At 42.6% G+C, this 14,966-nt stretch overlaps 1 protein-coding gene across 1 annotated transcript; it reads right to left on the bottom strand.

Moving 5' to 3' along the window:
• Positions 1 to 13,795: 13,795 nt before the first annotated feature.
• Positions 13,796 to 14,449, bottom strand: LOC150025134 (uncharacterized). The gene has a single exon (XM_090295629.1). The coding sequence runs from the start codon at positions 14,447 to 14,449 to the stop codon at positions 13,796 to 13,798; it is 654 nt and encodes a 217-aa protein (XP_090151755.1).
• Between the last annotated feature and the right edge of the window lie 517 nt (positions 14,450 to 14,966).

Below are 14,966 nucleotides of genomic sequence, written 5' to 3' on the forward strand. Positions count from 1 at the left end.
ATAAAAGAATATGTCATTTTTTATATAACCTTTTTTTTTCATTAGATGTGAGTGAAAAAGAATAAAGAAAACTAATACTTTCTAAAAATATTATTCTCCCATCTATTCCAAAGATATACAGTTATTTTATTTTTTATTTTTTATTTTTAAAACAATACTTTTCTTGATTTTCATGTCATAAAATAAATACATATTTATTTCTTTATTTTCTTATAATTTATTTATGTTCTTGCCAGTTGACCTGGTCGCCGGTTGATTTCAAAGGCAAACGGTGACTCTTTCTATTTATGGTGGATTTTGTGCTTCCTCTTGGATGTTAGAAAGCGGCTCTGTTGTTTGCACTCCGACGATCAAGTCAGTATATGGCTTATAGAAACAATAAGTAAGTAAGCAGTTTCAGTCTTAGAAACGGTGTACCTCTACCAGGGATCTCAACTCCTTTTATAGACTGCTTTTTAGGTTACCTCATTGTAACAACCTCTTCTCTCACGAGAACTCTATCTCGAGTGAAAGTAGGCTTGATGGGAAGCACTCTGTTACGTTGTTACACAATCTTAGTGTAACAACTTCAAAGAATCTTCCTCTTTGGAGTGCGCAATCTTAACAGCATGACCGTCAATGGTACCAACTAATGTACCAGCATCATGGGGCCCATTTGTTACCGTGGGTGCCCTAGTCCTTTACGTATCATGCATGTAGCTTTCCCTTGAAAACCCTAATGCCTTTGGGCCTTGGTGTCTCCAGGGGATATTTGTTTGTGCTAGACCCAAATGTACTATACGCACCACATGCACTTTCTTGCTGACTAGGCCTTTCATATATGCGGGTCTCAACCCACGCATCTTTGGGGACCCACTTACGTTGTCCACTATCTTGGACAGACCACCGGGTCGACCTGTCGATGTCCGACGATGCCGATGTTCGATGTCTGGTCTAGTACACAAGCTCCCCAGGCTCGAGCTGGAACTTGTTCTAGTGAAGAGGCTAACTGCTCACCTAGGGCGACCTACGTGTCTAGTGAGTGCGGAACGTGCACAGTGCCTCGAGGTGACATTTCACCATACCCCTTACTAGTGTACACGTGGCCAGATCAGTGGTTGAGAAGCGTTGCCGCTTGCGCTTCCCCTTCTATGTTAACCTTTCAATTTTACGCTCCATTCACTGTTTCATTCCCCCTTTGCATATCTCTTTGAACGTTTCTGTCTCAAACGTCCTGCTCTCTTCTCCCCAAACAACTCGTCTCCTCTCGAAAATCACTCCAAGGTATGTTCTTTACCCTGTAACTGCTTTTGCCTTATCATTTTGATGCTCTTAATATTCTCATAACTACGCTGGGACTGTTTACATTTCTCGCATCTATGATCGTTATTCTCTGTTTTTCTGCTTGTTTGCTTCGTTTTTCCAAAATGCGTGACTTACTAACCCTCTTCCAACAATCATACAAAGGCTTTAAAGGGAAGTTCTTCAAGATTCGTCGCAGCGCTGATGATCCAAATCTTTTGGATGAGTTTCCTCTGTATTGGACACAGAAACCCAGGCTTAAAAAACCCAGATGCCTTGAAGACTTACCTCGACGAGAGCGAGAGGTGTGCGACTTCCTTTCCAACCTCCAGGTAGTGTTTAACATTGCCAAGCTGATTAAATACGAGTACAACCCTACAACCCTTAAGGCTTACATTGGTATTTCCCTTCCCCTTACTCCTGTTAGTGTTACCTTAACCTTGTTTGTGTGTGTTTACTTAAATTCTTATATGCTTCACTTCTCATGCAAGCATGGTGATGGATGCTCAGAAGAGGAAATGACCTGGCTGTCGTGGCCATACAGAAGAAAACTGCTCCAGGCCCTTCTGCTAAGGATAAAAAACTGAAAGCAGTGGCTGAGGTAGATCCTTCTGAGGATGAAGAGACCGAATCAGGTCTTGTCTTCAAGAGGAAGCGTAAAGCTGACACTGTATCCCTGTGCCTTCAGACTCAGATTGGTCGAGCCCCCTCCTACAGGGAAAGTCCCCCCAGCGCCTCCTCTTCTCGAGATATTGCGGTACATGAAGGTAGAGGGGAAAGTGCCTCGGAAGGGAACTAGTGGGACTCCTCTGCTAACCTGTCTTCCTTCCTCCAAAAGATGTTGCATTCTGTCAGAGTTAAAGAGTGGCTGGAGAACTTGGAGGAGGACCTCCTCATGGAGCATACGTCAAGGCAACTAGGGGAATCCTTAGTTGCAAATAGCCTCCTTCTCTCCAAAATGTGAAGGGCAAAGGAATTGGCCAACCAAGAAGTCCTCCAATCCACTGAGCTCAAACACTGAGTAACCCGACTTACCCTAGAGGTGGAGGAGCATTGAAAGACTGACTGAGAGACCAAGGCCCTCTTGTTTGAGAAATCCCAAGAGGCCTTGAGATTGTACGTCAGGAATGACGACCTCCGCACTGAGGTGGATGGGCTGAAAAGGGAGCTAGCCAGCAGAGACGAGGAGATGGCTCAACAGAAGGAGGAGTTGGCTAAACTGGAGGAGGAGTTGGCCCACAAGGATGAACTCTTCCAACAGACCAAAGACGAGCTCACCAGTGATGCTACCGATTCCTATGCGACGGGCTTTGAGGATTCCATGGCTCAGGTTGCCTGTGTGCATCCTGAGGTGGATCTTTCTAAAAAAGGCTTAAACAAAACTATTACAGATGGGTAGTTGGTGGATGCAGAACAACGATGACCCTTCCCCCTATTGCCTCTGTTTTGTAATTCAATGAACGCTTGATTACTCTGTACATGTGTTTATGATTGAAAATCTTCTTTCTCCAAGCTTACCCCTCTGTGTATGACTTCGGTTAACTTGTATGTCTTGACACGATTTTGATGACTATGGCATGCCAAAGACCGCTCATACTTAAGTAGCACGGTCCTTCACGAGCCTTACTTTTCCCATAAAAGGAGATTTTGCTTTTACCCTTGGTATCTTACCAGAGGGAAAGGTTTGCTAGAAACCCCGCCATTCTTAACCTTGGCATATTTTACCCAAGGGAGAGGTTCACTTGGAACTTTACTGCTTCTCGACCTTGGCGTATAAAGGCAAGGGAGAGGTTCGCTTGGAACCTTACTGCTTCTCGACCTTGGCGTATAAAGGCAAGGGAGAGGTTCGCCTGGAACCTTACTGTTTCTCGACTTTGGCGTATAAAGAAAAGGGAGAGGTTCTCTTGGAACCTTACTGCTTCTTGACCTTGGCGAATAAAGGCAAGGGAGAGGTTCACTTGGAACCTTACTGCTTCTCGACCTTGGCGTATAAAGGCAAGGGAGAGGTTCACTTCGAACCTTACTGCTTCTCGACCTTGGCGTATAAAGGCAAGGGAGAGGTTCATTTGGAACCTTACTGCTTCTCGAGATTCACTTGGAACCTTACTGTTTCTCGACCTTGGTGTATAAAGGCAAGGGAGATGTTCATTTGGAACCTTGATTCACAATATATCGTAAGCATATTTTTCAAATAACTTTTTATTGGGTGACCTCATTAAAAAACCCTGATAAAGGAAAAATAGTGTCCCCTTAACTGCGTACAATAACATGATTAACTGAAATAAAATTTGAGATTTGCCCCATTCCATGTTCGGGGAATCGCCCCACCTTCCAAGGTCTCGAGTTTATACGTTCCGTTCTCGAACTCCTCTATTATGCAGAAAGGACCAGTCCACTTGGGAGACAACTTGTTCTCCAGCTGGTAGGGGTGAGCTTTTCGCATTACCAAGTTGGCAACCTGGAACTATTGGGGTTTCAACTTGGACTTGTGCTTATACTCCACCCTTCTCTTCAAGGCTTCAGCCTTGTTGCACGCTTCCTTCCTGACCTCGTCTAGCAGGTGTAAGTTTATCCTCCTTTCTTCGTTAGACTCCTCGGCGACGAAGTTCTGGAAACAAGGTAAACTTTCCTGGATCTCGACGGGAATCATGGCATTCGACCCATACGCCAGGCTAAAAGGCGTCTCCTTGGTGGTGGACTAGGGAGTGGTATGGTAAGCCCATACAATTCTGGGGACCTTGTCCGCTCAAGTTCCCTTGGCTTTCTCCACTCTTCTCCTTAGACCCCTGAGCAAGAATCGACCTAACCATTCGTCTATGAGTGTTCTACCGAGGCAAATACCTACTTGATGTCGAGCTCTATGCATAGCTTGCCAGTTGTTGACTTGCGAACTGGGTGCCATTGTCAGATACTAAACGCTTTGGGATCCCAAAGCGGAAAACTATGTTCTTCCACACGAAGTGTTGAACCTTGTGAGTCGTGATCTGCGCAAGAGGCTCAGCCTCGACCCACTTGGTAAAGTACTCGATGGCGACCACCAGGTACTTCATTTGGCGAATTGCAAGAGGAAACGGGCCTAGGATGTTAATCCCCCAGGTATGGAAAGGCCTTGGGCTGTGGATCAACCGTAATTCCCCTAGGGGCGCATGATGCCAATCGACATGCTATTGACATTGCTTGCATCGTTGTGCGTACCTCGTGCAGTCCTCCCTCATAGTTGGCCCGTAGTACCCTGCTCGAACAACCCTTGATGAGAGAGCTCGTCCACCGATGTGACTCCCACAAATACCTTCATGGAGTTCAGTCATGATATGTGTGCACTGCACCGCACTTACACAGGACATGATAGGGTGAATGTAGCCATGCCTGAATAAGTTGCCATCAACCTGAGTATACCGACTTGCATTCTTCTTGACGACCCTGGCTTCCGCTGGATCCAGTGGGAGTAGACCATCATCCAGGTTTCACCTTCGTTGACCAGGAACATGTGCAATGGCTCTCCTACTGACAAGTCGTATGCGCTTACCTACTGGATCTCTTTCGCGCAGCCTGTGGTAGTTCTTGGCGTTTTTAGGGTCTCCTGGATGACTGTCCTCTGTCTGCCCCCCTGCCTGAGCTGGCGAGCTTTGCCAGCAAGTTGGCTCAGGCATTCTGCTCTCTGAGGACATGTACTAACTCGAACATATCAAAAGCCTTTCTTAAGAGTCTAACATACTCTAAGTATGCGGCCATCTGGAGACCTTGGCCTCGAACTCGCCCGTAACCTGCCTGGTTATTAGCAATGAGTCGCTCTTTACCAACAAGCTTCGAGCGCCCATCTCCTTGGCTAGCAACATCCTTGCCACTAATGTCTCATATTCAGCTTGGTTGTTACTAGCCTTGAAGGCGAACCGTAGGGCCTGTTCTATCAATAGCCCATTAAGTCCTTCTAAGATGACACCAGCCCCACTTCCTTGTTGGTTGGAGGATCCGTCCATGGAGAGGACCCACTGGAAGTCTCCCTCCGGTCGATGTATGGCGAGGAGAATTCTACCAAAAAGTCAACATAAACCTGACCCTTGATAGGTCCTCTTAACTCATACTGCACTTCGAACTCGGACAGCTCGACCGCCCAGGACACCATACGCCCTGCCATGTCAGGCTTTTGTAAAACTTTACGAATGGGAAGGTCGGTCATCATGATTACAGTGAAACTCTAGAAGTAGTTCTGAAGCCTTCGTGCTACAAATACTATTGCAAAAGTCGCCCTTTCAATGGCCTAGTAGCGTACCTCGAGTCCCTGCAGTACTTTGCTGATGAAGTAGATAGGTCTCTGGACGTGATCTTGCTCCTGGACGATGACCGAGCTGATTGCACGTTCTGTGACGGTGAAATACAGGCGGAGGGGGGTAGCTGGCACTAGCTTACACAGGATCGGAGGGCTGGTCAGGTACTCTTTTAATTTGAGGAACGATTACTCACACTCGTTTGTCCACACAAACCTATTGTTCCTCTTCAAGCACTGGAAATAGGGATGCCGCCTATCCCCTTCTGCTGATACAAACCGGGATAGGGCGACCATTCGTCCTGTCAACTGGTGCACCTTCTTCACCGATGTCGGGCTCCTCATAGCTATAATCGTCGCACACTTATCAGGGTTTGCCTCTATTCCCCGCTCGGTGAGGAGGAAACCCAAGAACTTCCCTGCCTCTACCCCAAATACGCACTTTTTGGGGTTTAACTTCAACTTGTGTTTGGCTATTGTAGTGAATGGCTCCTCTAGGTCGGTGATGTGTGGTCATTCTCTTGGGAGGTGACGACCATGTCATCCACGTACGCCTGCATATTTCGCCATATCATAGGGGTGAACACTCTGTCCATTAATCTCTGGTAGGTCGCGTCAGTGTTCTTGAGCCCAAAGGGCATCACCTTATAGTAGTAACTGAAGAGCTCTGTCATGAATGTCGTCTTGCACTCGTCCCTGGGATGCATCCGGATCTGATTATACCCGGAGAATGCATCCAGAAAACTGAGGAGTCTACAGCCTGACGTGTTGTCTACCCAGGCATTGATGCTTGGCAATGGATATGAATCTTTTGGGCAGGCCTTGTTTAAATCTGTGAAGTCGACACACATCCTCCACTTTTCGTTGGCCTTCTTAACCAACACCACATTCGCTAGCTACTCAGGGTACTGTATCTCCCTTATGCGGCCAGCCCTAAGCAGCTTCTGGTTCTCCTGCCTGATGATCAGGTGTCTTTCGTCATTAAACTTCTTCCGTCTCTAGCGGACGGGTCGGACCTTTGGATCCATGGTGAGATGATGGCGTAAGAAATCAGGGTCAATGTCAGGCATTTCTGAGGCAGACCACGCCAAAGCGTCCTAATTCCGTGTTATCACCTCAGCAATCTAGTCCTGTGCTTCCTGACCTAGAGACTTGCTGAGCTTGAACTTCTTAACCCTGATCTCCCTTTCCAGCACCTCCCCTGTAGGCTCGGGTTGCCTTTCGTGGGCCATTTCAGCTCAGGCGACCCCTTCTCCCCTTTGAGGCTGGCTGGTGACATAACACACTCCTCTCTTTGGTTTTAGGTTGTTCTCGTAGCACTTTTTCGCCGCCTTCTAGTCGAACTTAATGGTAATGATTGTTCCCTCAAGGGAAGGCATCTTCGTCTTCATATGCCTCATCAAGGCTACTGCCCCTATCCTATTCAGGCCAGGTCTGCCCAAAAGGATGTTGTAAGCTGAAGGAACGTTGACAACGAGGTACCTTATATTAACGGTGCGATATGTGGTGTCGTCTGTGAAATTCGTCCTTAGCTCCACATGCTCTTTCACTCCCACCTGATCACCCGCAAATCCGTATAGGAAACCATCGTAAGGTCTCAGCTGGTCAGGCGACAACTGCAACTTGTTGAAGGTCGACCAGAACATTATGTCTGTCGAGCTCCCCTGGTCGACGAGGACTCGGTGTACCCTTCTCCCTACTGTCACCACTAAGATCACCACCGGGTCATTATCATGTGGGACCACATCCTGTAGATCAGCCTTTGTGAAGCAGATATCGGGCAAAGGGGACTGGTTAGGCTTCCTTTCTTACACTGCCATTACCTCTCTGGCGTACTTCTTTCCCTGGGAGGCGATACATCCTCCTCCCGAAAAACCCCCAGAGATCGTGTTGACCTCCCTATGGACTGGTACCTCATGCCCCTGATCTCTTGTTGGGGCTGTTGAACCAAGTGGTGTTCAAGCTTTGAAGAATCCAAACCCTTTGAAGGATGTTGAAGCCTTGGTTGTGCTTGGTGTTGCTGTGCTGGTTTAGTATAGTTCTGGGGTAGTTTGAGTATTGTAATCCACCCCTTGATCGAATCTAAAGCATAAGCATCTCAATCTTTGTGAAAGTAAAATGTTTTCAAACTAAGTTAAAACAACCGATTGTTTTGTCGAAACAACCGATTGTTTATACTTAGATGTTTTGAGAAATATATTGAAAATTGTTTTTTAAATGGTTGAACTGTTAAGAACAAAAACAACCGATTGATTCGAAGAAACAACCGATTGTTTGTTTTGGGACCATAACAGAAAAACTGTTTTATCTTTGACTGAGCTTTAAGTTTGTGATTGATCAAAGTTTGTGGAATAGGATTATGCTTGTATTGATTTCAGATTATCTTCTATAACAAGTGTAATCTTTGTACTCTGTGAAACAAGTTTCGTTCTTGTGTTTGCTGAGATTGGCTGTGTGTTCTTGAGGGGATCAAGATCAACAATCTTGGTGTTGGTGTGTTGGCCAAGAAGAGTGTGTGTCTTGAGGTGTTCAAGGTCATTCTCTTGGTTGTTGTGTAAGTGATCAAGTTGTGATTGCTTAGTGGATTTCCTCAGGGTTTCTGAGAAGACTGGATGTAGCTCTGGATTTGGAGTGAACCAGTATAAACATCTGTGTGCAATCTCTCTATCCTTAACTCTTTAAATTCAATTTTGTTTGTTGTCTGCTGGTATAAACAACCGATTGTTTCTTTGAAACAACCGATTGTTTTTCTGGTTCTGCTATTTTTGTTTGCTGTTTTTGGTAAACTGAATTTCTTATCAATTGTTTTCTAAGATAAATTCATTCTTGTTTTGAAAGTTTACGAAAATCCTCTTTAAACAATTCACCCCCCACCCTCTAGTTTAAAGCCATCCATTCTAACAATTGGTATCAGAGCTTGGTTCTTGAAAGTTATTCAAGTTGATCCTAAAAACCTTTTTTAATGGTTGATAGACTACCTTTTGGGGAAGGTGCTTCAATTAACAGACCACCTCTGTTTTGTGGTTTGAACTACCAATTTTGGAAAGTAAGAATGAAAATATTTATGGAATCACTTGACAAGGAATTTGGGATGCAATTGAAAATGGTCCTTTTGTCCCAAAGTTTGAAAAAGATGGATCTGTCATTGAGAAACCATGGTCTTAATGGACTGATGCAGAAAGCAAAAAGGCCAAATTCGATTGCATTGCCAAAAATATTATAACCTCTGCTTTAAATTCTGATGAGTTTTTCAGGGTCTCGCAATGCAAATCATCAAAAGAAATGTGGGACACCTTGGAAGTCACTCATGAAGGAACAAATGAGGTGAAGAGAGCTAGAAAGCATGCTCTAATCCAAGAGTATGAGATGTTTAAAATGCTTAAAGGAGAAACAATTGCTAAGGTGCAGAAAAGATTCACGCACATCATCAATCACCTTATAAGCCTTGACAAGACCTTTCATAAAGAAGAGTTGAACATCAAGATCTTGAAATGTCTTGATAGAGCATGTCAACCAAAGGTAATGTTATTTCTGAATCTAAAGATCTAACATCATTAAGTGTTGCTTCTTTGTTTGGAAAGCTTAGGGAACATAAGTTAGAGATGAATAGACTCAATGTTCAAGAGAGTGAAGATAAGCACACAAGGAGCATAGCCTTAAAAGCATCCAAGCACAAAGGGAAACAAGATTCCAGTGATGATAGTGATGAGGAAAACCTTAGCTTGCTGTCAAGAAAGTTCAGCAAATTTCTAAAGAGAAACCGCAACAAAGACAACAACAAAGATAGGTATGGAAACAAGAAATCCAATGATTTTAATTCCAATAACTATACTTGTTTTGGTTGTGGTGAGCAAGCTCATATAAAGGCAGATTGTCCAAACAAAAGCAAGGAGAAAAAGTCCAGTTATAAGGAAAAGAAAGGCAAGACAAAAAGGACCTACATAGCTTGGGATGAAAATGAGATATCATCATCAAGTTCTTCATCAAGTGAAGATGAGAAAGCAAACATCTGCTTGGTTGCTGAAAATGATGATGAATCTTGCAGCTCAAGTGAGGTAAGTTCATGTGCTTCCTTAAATGAACAAAATTACAGTGAATTACTTGAAGCTTTTCAAGAAACACATGATGAAGCTAATAGATTGGTTCTTTCAAACAACCGATTGAAAGATCTTAACAGTTGACTTGAAAAGAGAGTTAAATCACTAGAAGAAGATCTGGAAAAAGCAAAAAGTGATTTTGAAAAATTAGAAATACATTTCAAAAACTCTTCTTGTAAGTGTGATACTCTTATTTGTGAAAATTGTGAAAACCTTGAAAAGAAAGTGCACTATCTTGTAAGTACTGTGGATAAGCTTTCGAAAGGAAAATCTAACTTTGAGAATGTCTTGGCATCTCAAAACTGTGTTTTTGGAAAGGCTGGTTTAGGCTTTAATCCACAAAACAAACAAGATAAGTTTTCAAAAAGTTTTTTAAGAAAGTCAGAAAAACAACCGATTGTTAAGATGAAACAACCGGTTGTTACATGCTTTTACTGCATGAAGAAAGGCCACTCTGTTAGGTTCTGCAAAATAAGGAAATATTCAGTTCCAAGAGGTTTTATGAAGTGGATTCCTAAGGGATGTGAAGTTTCTAACTGCAAAGAAAAGCCAAAAGGACCTCAATTTGTAAGGGGACCAAATCTTGTTGCTTGAAATCTTTTTATGCAGGAAAACTAAAGAAAAAGGAGGGACTGAGTCATCTAATCAAGTTCTTGAAGAAAAAGGCAGTCATTGAAGCTGAATCAATGCTATGCAAAAGACCTCAATAGTGAAAAGAGGCTTCTTGATCATAAAGCACATGGCTCATGGAAGATTTAACATAAGGATAAGACTTTCCTTTATTTGTTCTTAATTTGTGTTGTAAAAGTCCTCTCTCATGGTTAAAAATCCTTTTAATACGCTTAGTATCATCTGCTTTGAACTCTTTCTGCTCATGGTTAAAATTCAAAAACAGTTTTAACTGCTGCAGAAAAACAACCGATTGTTTTGGGTCTGACAACACTATGAAGAAATTGTTTTAATTGCTATTTTGAATTTCTATCCGTTGCAGATCAATTCAAAGAGAGAATCTTGGTCAAAGAATCTGTGTTGAAAGCTGATCACGTTCAGAGAGGAGTTACAACTGTCATAAAGGAAAATATTCCAAAAATCTTGGGAATTCAAGATCCTTAATGACTAGTCAAAGATCACATGTGAAGACCATGTGATTTTCAGCTTTTTCTGACGTTTTCTGTGCAGAGCAGAGTCAAGTCCTCTCTCTCTGAAAAATCAGGTACCCACTAAATAAAATTGAATGCTAATTGATTTTTTTGTTATAAAAACTGGTGCAGCTGATCTCTTCCACAAGAACAACCAATTGCAACATCTCTTGCAAAAATTTGTGAAGAGAGTTCTTCTCTGTTTTCTTCTCTGCCATCATGGAATCAACTCCTCCCACCTTAAAAAGAATCAAATCTAGGGCTGTAAGGTCTGGAGGAAGGCTAGAAGGCTGGTTTTCTGGAGACAATGATCTTATTGAGAGATATAGGTATGAAACATGTATAAAAAAGATAAACAACCCCAAGGTTGTATGCTTTGATTGGCTGAAAAGTCAAAAGCTTGATAATGTGAGAAGGTTGCTCAAGGATCAATCTCTTAGAAAGTTCCTGGAGATGAAGGGAAACATATATCCAGATTTGGTGAGGGTGTTCTACACAAACCTAAAGTTTGAGGGAAACAATCTAGTTTCTCATGTGAAAGGTGTAGAAATGGAGATAACTCATGAAGTATGGACTGCTGTTGCTGGTCTCAAGTTCTCTGGTCTTAGAATCAACAAGGGAAAGCTTGGAGTAGTGGAGGATTTTAACAAAATCCAATACTACAAGAGTTGCTTGAAGAATCAACATGCTCAAGTAAGAACATGCTCGATTGGAGGTCTAAAGCTTGATGAGAGATTGCTTGCTCTCATTCTGACTTGGATTCTAACTCCAAGGGGGAGTAATCATTCTGTTCTTACTGAAGAAGATCTGGTATATATCTTCTGCATCATGAAGAAAATCAGAATCAATTGGATTCACATCATCAAAGAGCACATGCAAAAAGCTATGAGGTTAAGTGACTATCATTATCCATATGCTGTTTTAATATCTAAATTTCTACTCTATTTTGAAGTGAACCTTGAAGATGAAACATCTGAGTTGGTCAAGTCAACTCAAGAGTTGAACAATGGATCACTCGGCAAAATGGGTTTTACGAAAGTAGGTGGAAAATGGATAAGCAAAGATGGTGACCTTGGTGCCTCATCTAGTGGTGCTGCTGATCTTGAACAAGATGAACCTTCTGATATGGATGTTCAACATGAAGATCTACCTGAAGATTATCAAGATGCTAGACCTAGTGCTGGTGCTGGAAATCAAGAAGAAAGGATGCAAACCATGTATCCTTTTGAAAGACTCATGATGAATAGGCTTGATAGCTTCGCTGAAAATCAAAGGAGCCTTCATGATCTCTGTGTTAGTAATTTCCAGAGGATTGACACCAGGTTTGACAACATGGATGCACGATTCATGACTCTAGATGAACAGATTGAAGCTGTCCAGAACCAAATCTTTGATCTTCAGTTTGTTGATGATGAAGAATGAAGGAAAAACAACCGATTGGTGTATCGAAACAATCGATTGTTTTTGGTGCTTATATCTGGTTTTTTAAATCTTTTCTTTCTGCTGTTGCTGCTTTAATTTTGATGTAATCAAAACAATATCTTGTTTTATCTCTTCTCTTTGTCTATTTGTGAAGACAAATAGGGGGAGATATATGTTGTGTTTAAGTTTCTGCTTTTAGTTGTTAAAACAGTTTGGATGAGTAATATTTTCTGATATTTAGCTCTGAAGTTTATTACTGTTTATCTGTGCTAACCAAATATCAGAAGTTCTATGCTTTGTTCAAAACTGTATCTTGCAGGAACTGCTTCAGATTCAATCACGTACAACACAAGCATCAGGGATTTGTCTTCATCAAATAGGGGGAGATTGTTAAACCAAGTGGTGTTCAAGCTTTGAAGAATCCAAACCCTTTGAAGGATGTTGAAGCCTTGGTTGTGCTTGGTGTTGCTGTGCTGGTTTAGTATAGTTCTTGGGTAGTTTGAGTATTGTAAGAATCTAAAGCATAAGCATCTCAATCTTTGTGAAAGTAAAATGTTTTCAAACTAAGTTAAAACAACCGATTGTTTTGTCGAAACAGCCGATTGTTTATACTTAGATGTTTTGAGAAAAAGATTGAAAACTGTTTTTTAAATGGTTGAACTGTTAAGAACCAAAACAACCGATTGATTCGAAGAAACAACTGATTGTTTGTTTTGGGTCCATAACAGAAAAACTGTTTTATCTTTGACTGAGCTTTAAATGTTTTTAACTGCTTACGCTCCAGTCATTAAATGCTTTGACCAATCTTTTAATGCAACTTAAGAGTTTGTTAAGATTTGATAACAAACTATATCTTTGAAAAAATTCAGAAAAACAATATAGAGTAAGAATCTGAATCTGATTTTAAAAAGAGTTTTTGAGTTTTTCAAAGAGCTGAGATTGCTAAAAGTTTGTGGAATAGGATTATGCTTGTATTGATTTTTTCAGATTATCTTCTGTAACAAGTGTAATCCTTGTACTCTGTGAAACAAGTTTCGTTTCTGTGTTTGTTGAGATTGGCTGTGTGTTCTTGAGGGGATCAAGATCAATAATCTTGGTGTTGGTGTGTTGGCCAAGAAGAGTGTGTGTCTTGAGGTGTTCAAGGTCATTCTCTTGGTTGTTGTGTAAGTGATCAAGTTGTGATTGCTTAGTGGATTTCCTCAGGGTTTCTGAGAAGACTGGATGTAGCTCTGGACTTGGAGTGAACCAGTATAAACATCTGTGTGCAATCTCTCTATCCTTAACTCTTTAAATTCAGTTTTGTTTATTGTCTGCTGGTATAAACAACCGATTGTTTCTTTGAAACAACCGATTGTTTTTCTGGTTCTGTTGTTTTTGTTTGCTGTTTTTGGTAAACTATATTTCTTATCAATTGTTTCTTGAGATAAATTAATTCTAGTTTTAAAAGTTTACGAAAATCCTCTTTAAACAATTCACCCCCCTCTAGTTTATAGCCATCCATTCTAACAGGGGCTTCCTGATTTTCTTCTAGGTATTCCTTCAGAAAACCATCCCTCACCAACTCATTGAACTGGTGTCCAAGTGCCAAGCAGTTACGCAGGTTGTGAAAGGCTTGGTGGAATTCGCACCAAGTGTCCTTGCTTGGCCCCAATCTTCTCCCTGTCTTTGGAGGCGACTTCAGCTTGTCGGCCACATTGGGGATAACCTTCCCTCGTTCGTGTCTTGGTCTGATGCCTTTTCGGCTCATATGGCGCCTGCCGAGCCGGGGGTTTCTTCTCTGTCGTAGCCTTATGCACCCTCATCGGCTGAGGACGACCTGTTCTCCGACGTCTTATCGGTCCAACGCTTCCACGTTTTTCCGTCACCTCCTCCTCTGCGCTGATGTGGACCACAGCTCGGCAATGGATCTCGCTAAACGTCTTTAGATGACACCTTATCAAAGAATCGTTGAAGGGGGTTGATAGCATTCCCCACCTGAAAGCGTGCACCATCATGGCTTCGTCTTTGGTGTGCAACTTTACCACTAGTGCCCCGAATCGATTCAGAAAGTCTTTCAGGGGCTCTCCCTGGTATTGCTTCACATCAAAGAGGTCGAAAGAGACAGCGGGTGGGGCTCGATTAACAATGAACTGTTCCCTGAACAATGTTGAGAACTGGTCAAATGAACTGATGTGTCCATCAGGGAGACTAATAAACCAATCAAAAGTTGTGCCCAAGAATTTTCCCATGAACAATTTGCAGTGCATAGTGTCGGTCCCTCCCGAGATCATCATGTGAGTGTAGAAGGCCGTAATGTGGGCCTCCGGGTCCTTGACTCCCGTGAAGGTGATTTTTTAAGTCATGAAATTTGTGGGTATCATGACATTCATGATCGTTTGTGAGAATGGTATGGGGCGAGCCTTAACTGGAATGGGTGGGCTTTGCTCGCCTGCTGCGCGCTCCCCCACGCATTGCAGTTCTCTGCGCAGTTTCTCATTGTCCCTGCGCAGTTCTTCATTGTCTGTTCGTGACGCATCCAAATCGACCTGGAATCGGTTTTGATTGGCTGTCTGTTCGGCCTGAAGCCAGAATCCTGTCCTAATCGAACTTGGATGTTGCCACCGTTTGCTGAAGGGTGCGAATGGTCTCCATGAGTTGTTGGATGGTGACATTGTCTCCTTCCTCAAGTGCAAATGTACCTTGTCTTGTATTTCTCATGTTGCTAGATGGCTCAAAACACGATTGTAGATGGGACCTAGTTTTATCGGATCCCACGGTGGACGC

This window comes from Phaseolus vulgaris, chromosome 9, assembly GCF_051622355.1.
Source record: "Phaseolus vulgaris cultivar YP4 chromosome 9, ASM5162235v1, whole genome shotgun sequence".
NCBI classification, from domain to species: domain Eukaryota; kingdom Viridiplantae; phylum Streptophyta; class Magnoliopsida; order Fabales; family Fabaceae; genus Phaseolus; species Phaseolus vulgaris.

Bases quoted from the DNA above. Each gene is read 5' to 3' on its own strand.
- LOC150025134 (XM_090295629.1), bottom strand. From the start codon at position 14,449: ATGCACTGCAAATTGTTCATGGGAAAATTCTTGGGCACAACTTTTGAT.